At 44.5% G+C, this 18,085-nt stretch overlaps 1 protein-coding gene across 1 annotated transcript in view; it reads right to left on the bottom strand.

Moving 5' to 3' along the window:
- The window catches only part of tmem8b (transmembrane protein 8B), a 71,391-nt gene that overhangs the window by 11,070 nt on the left and 42,236 nt on the right, over positions 1 to 18,085 (bottom strand). Inside the window, exons 6-8 of the mRNA XM_076271361.1 lie at positions 11,635 to 12,050; positions 2,075 to 2,171; positions 911 to 1,034 (exon numbers count right to left, since the gene is read on the bottom strand). Coding sequence (XP_076127476.1) covers positions 911 to 1,034; positions 2,075 to 2,171; positions 11,635 to 12,050 — 637 coding nt within the window. The remainder of the gene's footprint in view (positions 1 to 910; positions 1,035 to 2,074; positions 2,172 to 11,634; positions 12,051 to 18,085) is intronic.

Genomic DNA, 18,085 nt, shown 5'->3' on the forward strand with positions numbered 1-18,085 from the left:
TAATTTGCTAGTTCACGCACTAGGGTGTAAATAGCACACATTACTATACACCAGGGTACGAATAGCATCCACTTCTAATTATACAATGATGCAAATAGCATATATTATTTGTACTGGGGTGAAAATAGTCCAGAGTGACTATTTGCACCCATGGTGGTACAATTAGCCTGGTCCACACAGCTGGGCTATTCCCACCCTGTATGATATGCAACAACAAATGTGTTGCGCATGCACGAAAACATTGTTTTTTTATAAAAGAAAGTGAAGAATTGAGAAAAGTTTCAGCTCTAATATCTGTTCTGATGAATTTTCTGGTGGAAAAGTGGTGTGTTATTTTCAGAATCTTGAGATTCATGAGATTGCTCTCATGAGATTTACCAACGCCTCTGCAGAGAAGGCACAATTTCTTTCCACCTTGCTGTAAAGAAGAGTATGATGAAAATTGAAGAAAGCAATTCTCAAACGGAATTCAGTGTGAATAGGTTAGCATTATTATGTACACCGGGGTGTAAAAAAACAACACACATCAGTACTTACACCAGGGTGTAAATAGCACGCATTGCTATATACACCAGGGTACGAATAGCATCCATTTCTAATTATACACCGGTACGAATAGCATACATTGATATTTGTACCAGGGTGCAAATAGCCTTTGCCCTATCTTTAACATGGACAGCAAGGGAGCAAACATTTTGAGGCAATTGAAAATCCTCGTTGACAGTAGAACAACTTTGGTCAAAAGATCTAAAAGGTCTAAAAGCTTTTAAAAAAGAAAGAAAAAAAGAAAACCCCCTGCTTTTCATGGTTGATTTGCAGTGACTCTCAGGGGGAGAGGAACAGGTGCTTAGCTGACTGGCTCAGAGCAGAATCATGTCCCCGAACGTTACATAAGGTGCCCTCAGCTTACCCCTGGTCAGTGGCACAGAGCGAGCGCAGGCTCAGATACCAGGTGCCCGTCTGTGGGTATGGGATCCTCAACTTGGTGACGTTGGAGGTGGTATTTACGGTGAGAAGAAACCCTGTCACCGACTCTACACGTCCAGGGCAGAAAACAAGGGAAGAATGATTGGATAATGAGATCTATATCTACACAACTCTTTACAATAAAAGGATGTACAAAATACTTTACTGAGAGTGAAACATTGGAGACATTAGAGGTCAGCAGGAGAAACACAAACATATTACTGGAAGGAAGAACTAGGAAGAATACCTCAGTTTGGCTATACTCTGCATTACAAATGAAACTGTTCTACTTCAACACAAAGGCATAAAGAGCAGGTGTGTGCTGTATGTCACAACACCCCTAAGGACCTGCTAAAAGCATGATCATTTCACTGTGCTCTACTCCCTTCCCTGCCTTCATTGCTATTCAAGCTGAGATTTGTGCATGAATCATTTTTCTATGAATCTGATTTGAAAAAGATGGTGTGCACATCAGCAGCCATTACATGTTGCATTCTAAGTAACACCAGTATATAAGTTGACACATATTGAAGATCAGTGAAACACTTTGAGCTGAAGCAAGATAAGTAGCTTTGAAGTCATATGTTTTGCTGAATACAATTTGAAGGCTGCTGTTATCAAGCTAAAAAAAAATCACACTTTTATTATCAAAACAGAATCGGGTTTTTTCCTCTATCCTGAAGAGAAACAGTCTCTAAGGGAATGTATGTGACATGATCTCCACAGGGTCCATGGCCTTAGGGTCGTTTGTGCACATTATCCCATTCTGAAACCCATTTACCCTAAATGGGCGACTTTTCTCAGGCAAGACACGGTACCTAAGTGGCTCTCACTGGCTCCGAGATGCTTCTGATCTCTCATGTAATCTTGTGAATTCAATTCCGTCTCGTCCGACCGACGCACACACTTTAGCCTGAGGATTTTTTGCTATCAACACGCGCTAACCCCCTTATCTCGCTCGACATTGGCGTCTTATCGTGCATTACGGTGCTGTTCTATCATCTATCTGCTCTTGGAAAGACGAGCCGCGCGCCATGGACGGCGAGCGGGCTAAACCACTGAGGATTTAAAGCGATCTGTGGTGGATTGACCATTAAGCTTGCCTTACCCGCTTCACACTTGGCAGAGGAGTTGTCAGGCAGCGAGAGCGGCATCCCGTGGTTGAGGCATCCGAACACCGTCAGGTTCTCCCCCTTTGCCGAAGACTATGGGAGAGAAACAAACAGAACCACAGCTAAGGGCACAGGGGAAGCAGACATGAACACAAATTACAGGGCAAAAAAAAAGGCCTAGCAAATGCCTGATAGTGGTATTGGCATTTGGGCATTGGACCACTAGCGTGAATCAAATTGCGCGCAAGGCAGCATGGGAACACCCAGGCTACTAGGGATCTGATAGTCTCACGAATTGCATGGCACAATTTTGTGTGCTTTCAACAGGCCCTAGCACACAGTGGAGGAGGACACCATCCCCATTGCTGTCCTGAGACTTCTGAAAATAGAGACATTAAACCTCCCACCCTTCTAACCCCCTCCCCCTCCATGCATTATTGAGCGGCCTGCCTGCTGCAGCGAATCCAGGACACAAGGCAAATTAGAAGAACAATCACCTCATACACTTACACGCACAGACACACACACACACAACCCCCCCCCCCCCCCCCCCCCCCCCCGCACACACACATACACAGACACAGATGGACACAAGCGCACGCATCGTGCCACACAGTCAGACAGAGAGAGAGAGAGAGAGAGAGCTGTGGGTACAGGAGAGAGTGATAGAGAGAGAGAAAGAGAGAGAGAGCTGGGGATAGATAGAGGAAAGAGAGAGAGAGAGCTAGGGTAGAGGAGAGAGAGAGAGAGAGAGAGAGAGAGAGAGAAGCGCCTTGCTGTCGGAGAGCACCGTGTCCTCGCCGCTAATCAGAGCTGTGATTCACACAGTCGCAGGCAGCAGGGCTTTGGGCTGATGATGAGGGCAGTTAATAATTGATGCGCTCGTGTCGCTGCAGTCTCATTATAGCAGAACACCACACGGCACATGGACGCCCTCACAGACGCAGAGCAGAGGAACGCGGCGTGCTCCGAAAAGGGTCTCAGCTGGAAGACGCATCCTCGCACACATCCTTTTCACATCCAAGGACCTATTCCTTCTCAGGAACACCAACAAACTGCACGCCCACGAAAGTCCATTTAAAAACAGCCCATTCTCTATTCATTCTCTCATTTAAAACATAGGCATCTGTGTCCTTTGTATGCATGGGATGTGAAGTCTGTGACTAGCTGAAATTAAGCGAAGGACCTCTCCGCAATGCCCACTAGAAAGGCAGAATGGCATTTAAAAAGGAGGGAATAAAAAGAGTGTGAGAGTCGGCTCTGATTCCACATTTTCTCCACTTGTTCTTCCCCCTTAAGCGCTCCGGCTGAACTTTGCTCACACCAATCTCCTTGCCTCCACTCACGGCCCACTGGAAATGACTGGCCTTGGCCTGCCTGCCGCAGCAGCACAAGCACTTATTATAGGGAGAATAAAAGGTGGAAACACATTACAGGGCTGAGTGGGAGGACAGAACAGAATCATAGGCTGTGAATTTACTACTGTGCACCGTCATCCATCTACTTCTCCATCTATGTATTTTATCTATCTTTCTAATCTGTACAACTGTGTATGCAGGTTATATGTGGTTATATGCATGAGGTTATGTTATTTACTACTGTATGCATACCGGTATCTGTCTGTCTGTCTGTCTGTCTGTCTATTTATCTATCTTCTGAAATGCGGGAGGCTGTTATATTAGTGTTTGCCTCTATAACTGTAATAGAGGCCTCCGTCTGCTATGTTCAGTGCTGTTTTGGATGCTGCATGCTCTGCAGAAATGCATGTGCTGGTGCCAAGCACCTGTGTCAGGCTGGCCCCAGCCCAGGACCTAATCTGGGAAATATATTCTCTGACAATGACTGATGGCAAACCAGGCTTTTGGAGGAGGGCAACAGTTGGACGTCTTTCAAACTGCTCTCCGAAATTAATAACTAACAAAAAGCATCTCGTCCGCCCCACTTCAGTGTCAAAATGACCACCGGACGTGCTGGAGAGAGAGGCCATTGTTCGAGATGAATCCAAACCAGTGACTTGGACAACATTCATCTGAGGATTGCTCTGACAGCTCACCACTGAGACATTGACACTGGATAGCAAGTTAGCTCATACGTTCTTAAAGCACATTCCACATGAGATTCCGCAGTGCCAGCTCTATCCAGATCCAGAGCACAGCTGCACTCTCTTCTCTCGCCCATCTACTCTACTGATCTAAATCTGGACAAAAGTGTAGAGAGATGCACAAAAACATGGAAGAGGCGCCCTGATGTGATGATGTGATGCAGAAACCAAGAGTCTTTGATCCCAATCAAACTTTTCGGAGAGCAAAGTGTCCCTAAATATTATAATCAAGTCAGTCACTCACGCCATTACTTGTTTGAAAGCAATTTTCAGAACACAGGTTTTTATATCAAGGCTTTCAATTTAAAAAATATGCAAGCAGGTGCATTTTCCAAAAGACAGAAAAGCTAGGGCTCATTAAAATGCATATATTTTGTGTCAGCAGAAATGGCTTTACTGCAGAAAAAATCTGTAGTTGTATATTGGAGATGCGTCGTAACTATGAGATGGACATGATAACACACATCATGATTGAAAAGGAACAAAAATTTAAAAGTTCCCTGGATTGCTGCCCAGAAGCGTCTCATGTTAAATTTTTAAACAGCCTCAAATCTTTCACCTTCACAGTGCATTAACAAGAAGAAAAATCACAATAATCTCATTTGAGGAGGCCAGAATGGACATTCAATTCCACACCAATTCATTTGAAGTTGGAAACTAATTAGATTTCCAAAGCCATTCACCAAGCCCAATCATTTAACAAAGGAGCCTAAGACATAACAAAGGCAAACTGAATAATTCCCAGTGTTGTTGCAGGTTGCAGTGGTTCAACATGTTCTGTTCTAGTTTCAGACCCATTCAGCTCTCAGAATTCAACACAAAGTGGAGCTGTGTGTTTTCTATGGTCCAAGATGTGTCTTACCCTTTGTACTCAGGAAAATAGGGACAAATGCACTTACGGCAAAACTAGTGTGAGCTCCATCTTTCTTTGGTACCACTGGCACATTATGTCCCTCAGGTATGGCAACCTGGTTACAAACAAAATTAGACTACTTTTACTTGAACTGTTACTGTCTGTCAAAAGATAACTACTGTAGCACTGACCTCAACAGCATTGGGTATGTGCATGAGGTCAGAGCCACACAGAGAGCAGTGGCCATTCTGGCAAACACTAATCACCCACTCCACTCAGAGTTTTGCCTCCTGCCATCAGGGAGAAGGTATACTTTTCTTAAGCGGGCCAGGTCTAATAGATACTTAAAATAATTTGTCCCATCCCAAGTTATAAGACACCTTTACACTCAGACTCTTACAATCTTCCACAAGGGTATTTGATTTGACAGTTTGTACACGTATTATATTATAATTTATTTATTATCTCATGTTTTATGTTGATTGAATGTATTGTGCTGACTACTGACTGTGAACCAAATTGCCCCTAGGGGACAATAAAGACTATCCTATTCTATGCTATCTTCTAGAGTCATTGTATTGTACATGCGTGTAATTCCTTAATTATATATATATATATATATATATATATATATATATATATGCTTATTAGTAATTGTGTAAACAATTAATAAAATCAAAGAGCTCCAGAGTGTCTGATAAGATGAAGACAGCTCTAGTTTATAAGGCGATAACCTAAAGGGCACTTTAGTTCTGCAGCCAATTATCCTTCTATTCTCTCACACTGCCCTTCATCTTTCCTCTGTGTGATGGCTACATTTGAAGCACCCCCTTTCACTTCGGCTCATCTTGAAGGGAACTATTATCCTGGGTGTGAGGCAAGATGTCATGGTGCTTGACGGGGAACACATATTGTACGGCAGCCATAGGTCAGACTCAAGCTTAAACTGTCAGCAAGAGCCACACTTGCACTGGCACATACAACATCTCAACTCACTCACCTTCACATTAGGGTGGGCAAAACACAATGTGCCTTAGACATTCCCTGCACACACACACACACACACACACACACACACACACACACACACACACACACACGCACACATACACACAAACACACACATGCACAGTTTCCTCTGGCTACTGCAGAGTCTAATTAACAAGCAACCTGGCTCTTTGCCCTCTTGGCACAAACACACACGCACATACATGCTGCCACACACATCATGGGCTCTGTTTGGGGACAAATTCACAGTGTTTGTGTGTGTGTGTGTGTGTGTGTGTGTGTGTGTGTGTGTGTGTCTGTGCGTGCGCACTATGTTTACATCGGAGAGAGATGGAGAGACAGAGAGAGAGAGAGAGAGAAAGAGAGCAGGAGCAGTGGGCTTAAGAAACTGTTTACAGTCCAGCTGCAACCGCCGCATGATGCGAGAGGTTAAACAATCCACACAAGAGGGGTATTTGCCCGTGAACAGATCAACAGCGGATCTCAGCTGACCCCCTCGCCCTTCGCCAGTGGTGGATAGGGGAGAGAAGCTGCAGGAACAATGAGGACTGTGTGTGTGTGTGTGTGTGTGTGTGTGTGTGTATGAGAGAGAGAGAGAGAGAGAGAGAGAGAGAGAGAGGAAGAGAGTATGAGGCAGAAAGGGGAGGCAAGAGTGAGAAAAAAAAGAGAAGGTCAGACAGAAAGAAAGAGTAAATCTGTTGCCTTCCTCCATTAATCATTACTTTAATGATAAATGGTCTTTGTATATGAATGCACCTTTTTGTTTACTTATTGAAGAGCAGCAGTATTGAAAGACTCACAATAAACCTAATTTGAGGATGTCCAAAAATGGTGGCGCAACCTTTCAAGTATGTCAGCAGATGACCTTTCACAATTTACTGCTAATTAAACCGACCGCTACTGGGAGAGATTTTGCATGTTCGGATTATCTGAGCTCCAGGCGGCCTGGGTGACAATGGGACCCCCAGCTTGACTCGTGACTGCGGGGTCAGTCCACCGCTCCGTCAGAATAAACAAGGCCATTTGAGAGAATGAGGTGCTCGCGTGTGCAGAAAGAATAAGGCCCGGAGCCATTATCTCGACAGCCGGCGACATCAAACCATTCTAATAATCCCGCAATTGAGACGTCGGATGAAATAAGGCCGTAATGGCCTTCCCTGCAAGAGCCAGGGCCGTCAAATTGGCCTGGGTGATTCTATCCAGAATGTTCTCTCTGGCTTGAATTTTTTTCCAGCAGGCTGCTTATTTGGACAGTTTGAAGCCGTCATTTACCGAATCAAAAAGATGAGTCCTGCCTCGCCCCCCCCCCCATTTTTTGCTCCCCAGACCTATTTATGCCTGTTCACACTGCCTCATTAGTGTCAGGTAATTGCCTTTTTCAGACCGAAGCAGGGCGACTTCTAATGGACGTCGCTTCCCATTAATTAAAGTCTGGCAGAACATTTCCTGGAAGGATGGTAGGGGAAAAGGGACGCACAGTTCCTACCCGGGCAGTTAAGCCGGCTCAGCATGTTCCCTTGCATCTACCCCCCCCCCCCCCCCCCCCCACCCACACACACACACTCCACTCCAACCCCTCCTGCCCCTTTGTGTCCCTGGTGTGTGATGATGGCTGTGGAGGCACTGCATTGGTCCCAGGCAAACGAGTGTTAAGCGCCTGGCAGAGCAAGAGAGTGGAGCCTGGTGTCATGGTGCATGTCCTGATGCCATGAAGCTCACCTATGAAGATACAGCAGCTCATAAAAGAGTGGACACTTGAATTCTCCTTCTCTCTCTCTCAGTTCAATAAGCTTTATGGGCATGACTGTAAGGACAATATTGCCAAAGCATAAAATAAAGTGTATAATGCTAATAACAATGAAAATAAATATGAGAAATATTCAATCAAATAAATGAAGTAAAAAATGATTTTCATCCTTCAAGTCCAATTAGTGAGTGTCTGATTGATTCAAGTACAAAGGACACATGCAAGTGGTCTCTTTAGTAGGTTGCCTTGCTGTCTTGAGTTATCGTCTCATGCCTGTAATTTGTTTGATGTTTTGGAATTTTATGTGTAAGTTCTGTGTTGGAATTTGACGTTTTGAAATAGTCTATATTAAACATCCACACATCATCAACACCCCAACTGCTTAAGGCTCCCACACATCAGCCCCTACAGTACATGAGTGCAGCACACTCCGCTGTCAATGGTTGATCAGTTGGATTCCATTGTTCTTAATACAACCCCGCACACCACCGCCCAACCCTTTCGCTACCGCCTTCTAGTTGATATTTCAGTTCTATGTTTGTCGAATGCTCGTCAATTAAAAAATTCAGCTCTGGTCTGTTTGGGCAAATGACAGAAAGTGTTGGTGTACTCGCGTCAGTGCCTATATAGCATGTGTTGCACTTTAGGCCCCCACTGCTTAAATGAAGTCCCGTTCTGGGTTTCCCATGGAGCATAAGCACAGTTATGAACACCAATGTCTTTTCCAACATGTTTAATTCTACAGGCACAGCCCACAGCCTTCTGAAATGAGATTCTCCATTACCATTTCCAGCGTTTTTTTAAAAATAAATGAGCGTCCATGCTGTCTGTTTGAATCCTGCAGCCCAAGAAATTGCCCATGTCTTTGAAATGCCCACAGCCTCTCTCTCTCTCTCTCTCTCTCTCTTCTCTACGCAGACGACTTTTTTGGCTGGACCCAGCGGCAGCCAGGTGTGAGACTGCCGAGAAGCAAATAGCTCCCATTAAGCGGCGTGCTCATAAACCTGGGCCATGGCAGCGTCACAGCCCCAGGCATCCATCACCTCACCTTGGCGTCCTTGCAAGATAATTCCCAGATGGCAGCATATGGCCGCGGGAGGAAGCCATTTACTTTACAGCACTGACACTCACTCAAGAGGCCACTCGCCGCCTCGACCAAACTTCAGATAGGCAAGACTTTTATACGTGTGTGTGTGTGTGTGTTTGTGTGTTTGTGTTTGTGTGTGTGTGTGTGTGTGTGTGTGTGTGTGTGTGTGTGTGTGTGTGTGTGTGTGTGTTGTCCTCTGTACTGTCGTTAAAAGACAAAAGAAAGCCCTAACGTCTGCAGCTATCTCCAAAAATTTCTGATCAAATCAATGTGCCATTCACTCAGCAGGAGCTCTTTACTGGAATAGCTGAATCAGTAGATGACATTCTTTGGTGGGAGGGGGGGGGAATGCTAAAAGGTGAAAAAAAAGATGACATGAGTAAAAAAGCAATACAAGCCCAATAAATTTGAAGACGCCTCCAGGTTAACCACAGACTGGCTTTTTTTCTACTCTTTCTCTCAGACAGCAAAATGTTGACTTTTCCTTTTGATGATTCTTTGCCCTTGGTAAAATGTCTAGCCTTGCACCACATTCTTAAAGAGCGTAAGATTGAATCCTTTGTGCAGGTCAAAGTATCCCGAATTGAAAGGTTCCCCCCATTTAAAGCATGATTACCCTAGCCGTGGCTTGGACTTCTGATGTCAAATTTCCACATCAGCAACACTCTTTCAAAGGATGTGTGAAGGAAAAACTGCAAAGCAAAAGATAGACAAGGTCTTTTAAGACTGGAACTATGCCTCAGCCATTAAGGTGTAGGCATTAACAATAATTAACTAAACTTAAACTAAAACATCTCTTTACCAGCACCATCTGCGATAAACCTTTATATTCAACATAGTGTGTGTGTGTGTTTGGTGTGTGCGTGTGTGTGTGTGTGTGTGTGGGGGGGGGGTTATTGGTGCATTTAGTCTTTCCGCTCTTCTTTCACCAAAAAGAACGACACATTCTAGTCTCTCAGCCAAGAAAAGCCCTCTGATGCTTTTAAATCAACTTTGCTTTCTCCAGAGATGTCTGCTCTCCGTCTCGGTCTCGTTTCGTCTCTACCCCTCTTTGGAGCCACTAAGGCTTTAACATACTCAGATGTCTCTCAGAAGAAGTGGCTTGCTGGAAAATGTTCCCCTGGAAGACTTCCTTCAGGGTTGCGCTGCAACCAGCTTTAAAATAATATATCTCATTGATATATTTGAGATAGAACAGGAATTTATCTGCATCCTTAACTCTTTTGTGTTTAGAATTGCATCAGTGGGATAAAAACAAAAAATCAAGTGCAGAAATGATACTTGCAGATTATATTGTGAAAGCACCATTGTTAACTGATGTCTTTGTTAACAATGGGGTCAAGTAGTGGTCGCCATTTTGTGAGATGGAATAGAAATCCGTCTGTATCATTTCCAACACAAGTGTTTGAGAGGAACAAAGAAACAACAAGAAGAAATGGCCTTCTGGGCCATTTCAGCACATGAAAAGTTGTAACAGCTCTGACCCAGCTCTATAGAGCTTCTCATACCCTGAGACAAGGCAGACAAAAAGAAGGAAAAAAGCCAATGGCTTTTACAGAGTAAAATGACATTGACATTTGCAGCAGCACACCTTGTCCTCCAAACCTCTCAGGTTATGTGACTCAGTCGTCACAGGTCCACCTCCTAGCATTTGTTATTAATAAGACAGAAGTGCTCTCCACCACAGTCCTCTAAAGCAGAACGCTTGGCGTGAAATCTCAAGACACCACAAAGAAATGAAATGTTTCAGCCTAGCCCTCGACTCTGTCCTGCTCCGTCAGAGATTATACAGGGTGATACATTCTTCAGATTTTAATTTCTAAGACACTTCACTTACACACGTGTAAGGAACATACCGTGCGGCTCACTGTATGCTATTTGGGTTCCTATCAAGTCCACTCTCTGAGCACACAGCGGGCTCTGATCTTTTGTCATCAAAGGGTCCAGTGTGCCATTCAAATGCACTTGCATGCCATTCATTTCCAAAAAGAACATTGTCAACATGAAGAAAAGAAAAGCAAAAGAAAGCACGTAATGCGTCCCATTGTAAAATCTAAATTACAGTAATTTCAGACATGAAAATGGTCCTGATAGTTGCAATAGGGGATTGAGAGATAGGGGCGAATGTCTCATTCATTCAAAATGACAGTTATCCGCATGTTCAAAGCACTGTGCTTCTTCGCCTCTTTCATGAATGGCATAATCAGCCTGTTTGATGGGCTTAGGCTTTGCCACTGGAGTATCCTAAGCAGTAAGGAAGTAAGCAAGGGGAACATTTTGAAATGTGAGCAAAGGAAACATTCTTGTAATGCACTGGCTGAGCAAAGAAGACAATCTCTGCTAGGTTTACTGTAATACTCTCTCACAGGCAGGCAAAGAAATCAGCAATAAAAATATCTGTTCATGAATCCGTTATCCGTTCTCGTGTAGTATTTAGTACAAAATAAAGTGCTCTCCAGACAAAGACAAAGACAAAGGGCCATGATTTAAATGCTGAGAAAAGTCTAAAGTTTAACTAAAGCTTGCTTAATAAATGCAAAATCAATTAATATTTGATACCATCCTAAGCACAAACATTGTTGGGTCAAATAAAAGTGCTCTCACGCCACATGACGTTGTTAGTTCATGCATAAGAACTTTGCTCGTAGACTGACTGCACTTTGCCCATCCTTTCAATTAGGGCCCATAGTTTTCTGGTTTTGGTTTTGGTTTTAAACTCAAGACCTTCAGAATGGATATGGGAGCTGGAGTTAAACTCACCACGTTAAGTTTGAGCTCCATGTTCAGGACTCCGCCGCTGTCCAACACTGGCATGAGATTGATGGCGAACACAGCTGCCCGGTCGGGCGGCACTGAGATGTTGGGCCCGAAGAAGATGTAGAAGTGCACGGAGAAGGTGTCCAGCTCGTTGCGCAGTGTGGGCCGCACGGGCCAGCACTTGTTGGCGTCGATGGTCGGCGGCAGGTAGACGATGCCCTCGGCGGAAGCGAGCACGGCGGCAGAGGCGGAGCCTGTGCCCGGGCCGGGCCGACTGTCCGAGGCGTTGTGTGAGAGGCTGGGCAGCATGGCAGCGGGCAGTGTCTCGGACAGGGAGAAACCCGTGGCGCTGCCAAAGGACTGGGGCATATTCATGGCGGACGAGCCTGGACCCTTTGAAGCAGTGGGCTTGGAGCAATCTGTAAGTGGAAAGAGACAGAGAGATCAATCATTTCTCCGAGACAAATGAGACATGAGTGAGCCAGATGAGAGAGCCGGAACTGAGTGAGTGAGAAATGGAGCCAGTGGTGAGTGAGTGACTGATGAAGAGACGGCAAGGATGAGGCCTGACGCTCGCATGACTTAGCCCACGGAGAGTGACAGACTGACAGGAGTAAACAGGTCATCTCAGGGCTATAGGGCCACCGCTCGGCCAGCACTGCGCAAATTCACTGCACCCGTCTGCGAGGAGGAGGAGGGTGGAGGGGGAGTCGCTTAAAAACAGCTACTTCTAACGGAGAGATTGTAGTGCCTCTCCTCTCGAGGTCTGGGCAACTCAACAGTCAAGACGTCTGACAGTGGCACCGCTGGGGGGGGGGGGGTGGCTCGGAGTTTGCCGTTTGAAGAGCACTTGTGAAGGCATCAGCCCACTCGGAAGCCGAAGCTTGACTCAGTATTACTAACAGAACATCATGTCAAGAGAGGCTCCTCCAGAGAACAGCATTTAGCTCCCTAGTCTCTGCAGGCGGCCGCCGTAAAATCGTCTTCCCCTCCCTCCTCTTGTTCAGGGAACCTAACATGCACTCTCCTGGAGGCTCTCAGTAGAGTAGCACTTTCACTGAAAAGTAAAGTGAGCAAGTCTAACAATATCACTGTCCATGGGCATAACAACAGAAAAAAACAGACTTTAAAAATGAGATCCTTTTTCTATCTAGCCACATCTATTCGTTAGCATGTAATTATGCAGTTTTGCTGATGGTATTACTGAATCTGAGTCAGTCGATGTGGGAATTAACAAATGCCCCGCAGTTAAACCAAACATTGTTGCATTTCAATGACTAACTTGCACTTAAAATGAAAAAAAAAAATGCCTGATTTTCCACCTACTGCATGACCTAGAGAATACTACTGCCTATTATGCATTACGCACACACAGCATGCAAAGGGGGAAAGAATATCCATTACTAAAAAGCTCTTTCTGTTTCTAATGCATTTGAAAAGAATGACAAATATGCACATCCATATTGTCAAAGCATTGGAACACAGCCTATAAATCACTTCCAGACAAGGTTTGTACCTTACCACAATGTACAAGTCTACCAGCCAAAAGCCAAAGCAGCAAGCCAAACAGCTTACTGCTTTTTCTGTAATAAAACAAGTAGCAAATACAGCATAAGAAATCATCTTATCAACAACACATTGGATTCCAAACATAATCATAATATCGCATGATACTGCGAACGACTTTTCGCATACAGCAGAAGCACGTGCAGTAGATGTCCATACTGACATACATTATACAATCTATAAACAACTCTAGTCGCCTGCTACGGCAATAAGAAAAGTCAATCACACCTCAAAATGCTTCCAAGTAAAGCACATTTCATTCATTATATTATGTGCTTAAAGTTTCACATTATTTCACATAATATAATTCATACGAAATGAATTAATTACAGTGTCTCCCATGGACGGAATTTCACAAAACTTGGCATGTCTGGAGAATGTGGCGGTGATCCTACATGTCAAATGTGATGTGGTTCACAAGATATTGGTGATTGAAGCACCACATTTTATCATTTATGTCTTTCACTCCGTGGCACCACAAATGAGTGGTTATGGGCTGGGTTGATGCAGTTCCTTGAGACCAACATACCACATCATCTAGGGCTCAACGGTTCGCAAGCTATTCTGTGAAAACTACTTTTGGCCTATCTAGCAATCGGGGGCCAAATTCTTCTATTACTTATCATTCTATGGGGTTACCCACCGAGTTAAATGTGCCCCAGTGCTCCAGAGTCCTGGGAATTCATTTTCTTATCCTTCGAGTTTGACAAATGATAGATTTCACAAGGTAGTAAAATACAATGTTGTACAATGTCGTGGGCCTAATTCAATGAAACACTGATGAAGGAAGGTACCTGCTTGATAACCCCAGTGAAATGTTTTTGTTGTCCACAAAGGTTGCTTTGTGATTTTGTTTATGATGGCTTGGTTGTTGATTGGCCGATGTGTGAAATCCCCTACGTATCTCTTCTGTGTATATTTGAAACAAAATACATAAAGTACAAGTACTATGTAAATAACACTGCAAAATCATTTTCATACAACCTAGGAAGAAATAAAAAAGCATGGTCATAGCAGTCATTCATTTCAAAGCAAATGAGAATGATAATTTAACGACTGCTAATGGAACCATTCACAGGAAGACAGTCTGTCCACAATCCTCATTGAAGCCCTCCACAGCCTGCCCAGCTCCTTTATTAATTGAGACTAACTGATTAATTGAAACTGTTTGAGAGGATGAAATAGGCTGGTGTGTTTGCCAAATCCTGCACCTTACCCAGAGTCTGCCTGTCAATAAACTGGTCCAGTTCACAGTGGGCCATTCAAAATCTGTCACAAACATCAACAGTGAAAAGGGATATTTGGGGCGCCTATTGAAATCATTGTACAAGTAAACAATCACCCTGGAGAGATGAAGAAAGTACTATAAAAACACAAGCTGTTGTCTTTTTTTTTCGTTCTTTTTTACAGGAGCTGGCAGGAATGAGCAATCAGGCCCCACCTATGCGTCGCTGATGAGGCCGGTGCCTGATTAGTATGCCTAGCTGGTCCCTTTTCGCAAGATGCTTGAGATTGATCAAATCAAGGCTTTTCTGTTCCTCTGTAATTATTGTCATCTTGCCCCCCCGAACTCCCCCAACCTTCCCCGGCACCATTACGCTCTCAAATGACAGACTGCCGTGATGAGTGGGGGCTCGCAATTAGCGCGACGCAGAGTTTGAAGTCTCGGTCGCGGTGACACACGCCCTTTACCTCCGAGAGGACGTCTGCCTGTACACACACACACAAACACACACACACAACACACACACACACACACACACACACACACACACACACACACACACACACACAGACAAAAAGCCACGCACACACCACAGCTGTGCTAAAATATGGCCACCTGTTCAGCCACAGGTGGGAGAGTCAGAGTCTTTTGTTTAGCCTCTGAGGAAGTGTTTAGTTGTTTCATTTTTTTAACTATGTTTTTGACGTGACGCCTAAGGACTTGTAAATCTTCATGGGCAGATTGATATGTTTGTCACCAATTAAAATCATTCCTCCATGACAGTTAAGGTCCCCCTTGGCATTTCTGTGAAAAGGCACGGATGATAAAGCTTCACATCTTTATTTTGCCTAGCTTTCTTTCACAACCTGAAGCACTAAGAGAGTGATGTTGTCACTGCAACATGGGTTTACCTATACTTAAAAACACCTGTTCAGCAACACACTTAATACTGCAAACACTATAATCATCATGTCACCACTGTAGCGGAACCACTACTGCAATAATCTATTAGAAAAACAGCCATAAAGCTATGATAGAGCACAAACATCCATTACAGCAGAAAATAATGGGGTGACTCTGCAAGTCATACAGCAGGATGAGAGACACTGGCATGGTCCTCTGGCGAGTTTATAGTTGCAAAGTTTTCAGATTATCTCAGGGAAAAATATATGTGACGCTGCTCTAATATCCAGGGAGCGCGCTATTTTTCGGCTGATTTTTCATGATTCAGTGAGCCCCTGTTGAGCTGCAGCACGGCGGGATCCCTCTGGAGTGGCGCCACGAGCCGCAGATGAAGAGGAACAACCTGCCCCAACTGACAGCCGTCTCCCGGGACCTGGTATTTCCATTTCCCCCCCTCGCGCAGTCCAAATGTTTGGATGCAAAAAAGAAAAGCGGGGAGGAAGCAGAACAGGCTGAGAGGAGGAGGGGGGGGGGGAGAAAGATGTAAACAAGCCCCAATCGCCGAAATAATAAGCTCCCCGGAACAGAGCCCTGCTACATGTGTCGACGTATTTTTGATGAGACGCTAAACTCTGAGGAGCTCTAAACTCTTGACCCGATTTTCTGTCAGAGTTTTGCTGGAGCACTCTTGTCTTTAGATTGTTTCAGAGCTCTTACCAAGCCAAACTCTAACCCACTTTACCCCCTAAACCACACACACCCAACCACCCCCCCCCCCCCCCCCATCTGGCCTGTCAACTTGGCTCACACCACACCAAGGCTGAGAGTCTGCCCGCGGCATCCGTCCACACACACACACACTCCTGCCTTTCTGCTCAGCGCAGAGGAATGGGGTGGCGATGACAGATGCCGGATGCAGGTGAGGACATTAAGGTATAGAGCCGCATCAGCTAATATGCCATCTATAACAGCCACGGGTCGCTGGACCTATGAGCACTCGGCTCACGCTGGACACCACATGGCTCAGTTTTAAACTCACAAGAGAGCCTCAGGGCAGGGAAGGCTACTGGACAGTAAGTTTACTGTTCCTTTCAGATTAATCATTTTTAAATCTATTTTTTTTTACTCAAGATTTAAACTTTGGAGGAGGTAGGTAGGTAGTATGGTAGAAATAATTTCTGCTTTGGGGCTGCTCTGATTGCCTGATGAAATGTTCCATACAATAATCTGGACGGGTGGGAAATGTGATGCCTTGAGCTGTGAAAAATTGTTTATTTCTTTCTTTGCCCACACCAACACAGAGCGATGATGTTGTTTTATTATGCCCATTAAACTTCTGAAGATTTCATTGATGTGGTGTACTTGTTGTGTACTTTGTTTTGCTTAACATTGATCCCAGCACGACGATATAATGAAATATTTTTCAAAACACATAAATACTCTTTGATACTTTTATTTACATGCAAGAAAGATACTGAAATATCAGCATACGGTGTAACAAATCTGGTAATATCTCTCTGAGCCACACACTCTAAAGCAAACAAATCAGTTGGAATTCACGTAATAACATTTGCGCTACTGCAAAGGGTTAGGTGGTGTTTTGCCACTATATTACATAGTGTATAGATTCCACATAGAATTGCATCCTATAAGAGTCAATAACACTGTATTCATAACTTAGATTTTGGCACTGAGGTAACACCACTAACCATAATGAAGAAGCTCAACCACTCCCTGCCATGCCTCCCCATCCCCATCTAAAACCCCTAACCAAGAGGGACATCGGAAACTTTGTTTCTCAGATCAGGTGGGTTGATAAAGGTAGGCCTACCGGTACACTGGAAAACAGGTCAGCACAGAGTTTGTGTGTAGAGAAAAAAACACCAATGCCTACAGGAAACAAAATAGGTAAAAAAATGGGGGCAGAGGTTTGTCTTCCAGCATTAGAGAGACCTGAAGCAAACCGGTAACATCCACTAGAGTAAAGAAAACAAAAAAACAAATAGGACAAACGTGCCCAGGCCAGATTCACCCTCAGAATACAGTTCACAATACATAGGTGGCATGGCAACCACTGCTATTCAGCACAGACCTTTCCACACGCACTCAAAAACTGGTTACTTAAAAAGCGACTGAACACGTAAATCTTGATATTAATGCTAATTATTCCTCCAATGTTGCTCTAATGAGTTCTGTCAATTTTTTTGAAAGGAGAATTTGTTCTATCAATTTGTTCAGCTACGGTTTAAAAGGAAGGATTTGTCGCTTTGTATTCAAATGAGAAACAAATTATATTATAGACTAATAGGTACTGATACCATTTCCCGTATTACTGTGACAACTGAGTGCATAGCAGCATTAAAACAGCATTCATAATTGTTTCTGATGTACAACTATGATAACAGCAGATGTTGAGGTGGACCCACTATACAACAAATGCCAGCTGTCCTTCAGCTCTCCTGCTTGTGAACTATCGCAGCACAACCCAATCCCGGGCAATGCTTCACAGAGAGTGATCAATACGGAGTATGGCTGGATGAAACGCCCTGTTTGCTCCCTCGCCGCCCCTGGCCGAGCGGACGGGAGGGGCAAATGAAGTCCCGCTGATTTAGCCCTCCCCGCAGGAAGATTGCTGCCCCCTCTCACCGTGGGGAAAGGTCAAGTAGTCCTTGTGGCTGCGGTGAAGCCACAGAGAGGACAGCCGAGCCCATCAGAGAGGGAGGGAGGGAGGGGTGTGTGTGTGTGTGTGTGTGTGTGTGA

The sequence above is a fragment of the Alosa pseudoharengus genome, unplaced genomic scaffold (genome assembly GCF_046254945.1).
Source record: "Alosa pseudoharengus isolate Yale_2024_CS ecotype anadromous, Long Island Sound unplaced genomic scaffold, YU_APseudo_1.1 YU_APseudo_1.1_scf_6, whole genome shotgun sequence".
Taxonomy (NCBI): Eukaryota; Metazoa; Chordata; class Actinopteri; order Clupeiformes; family Clupeidae; genus Alosa; species Alosa pseudoharengus.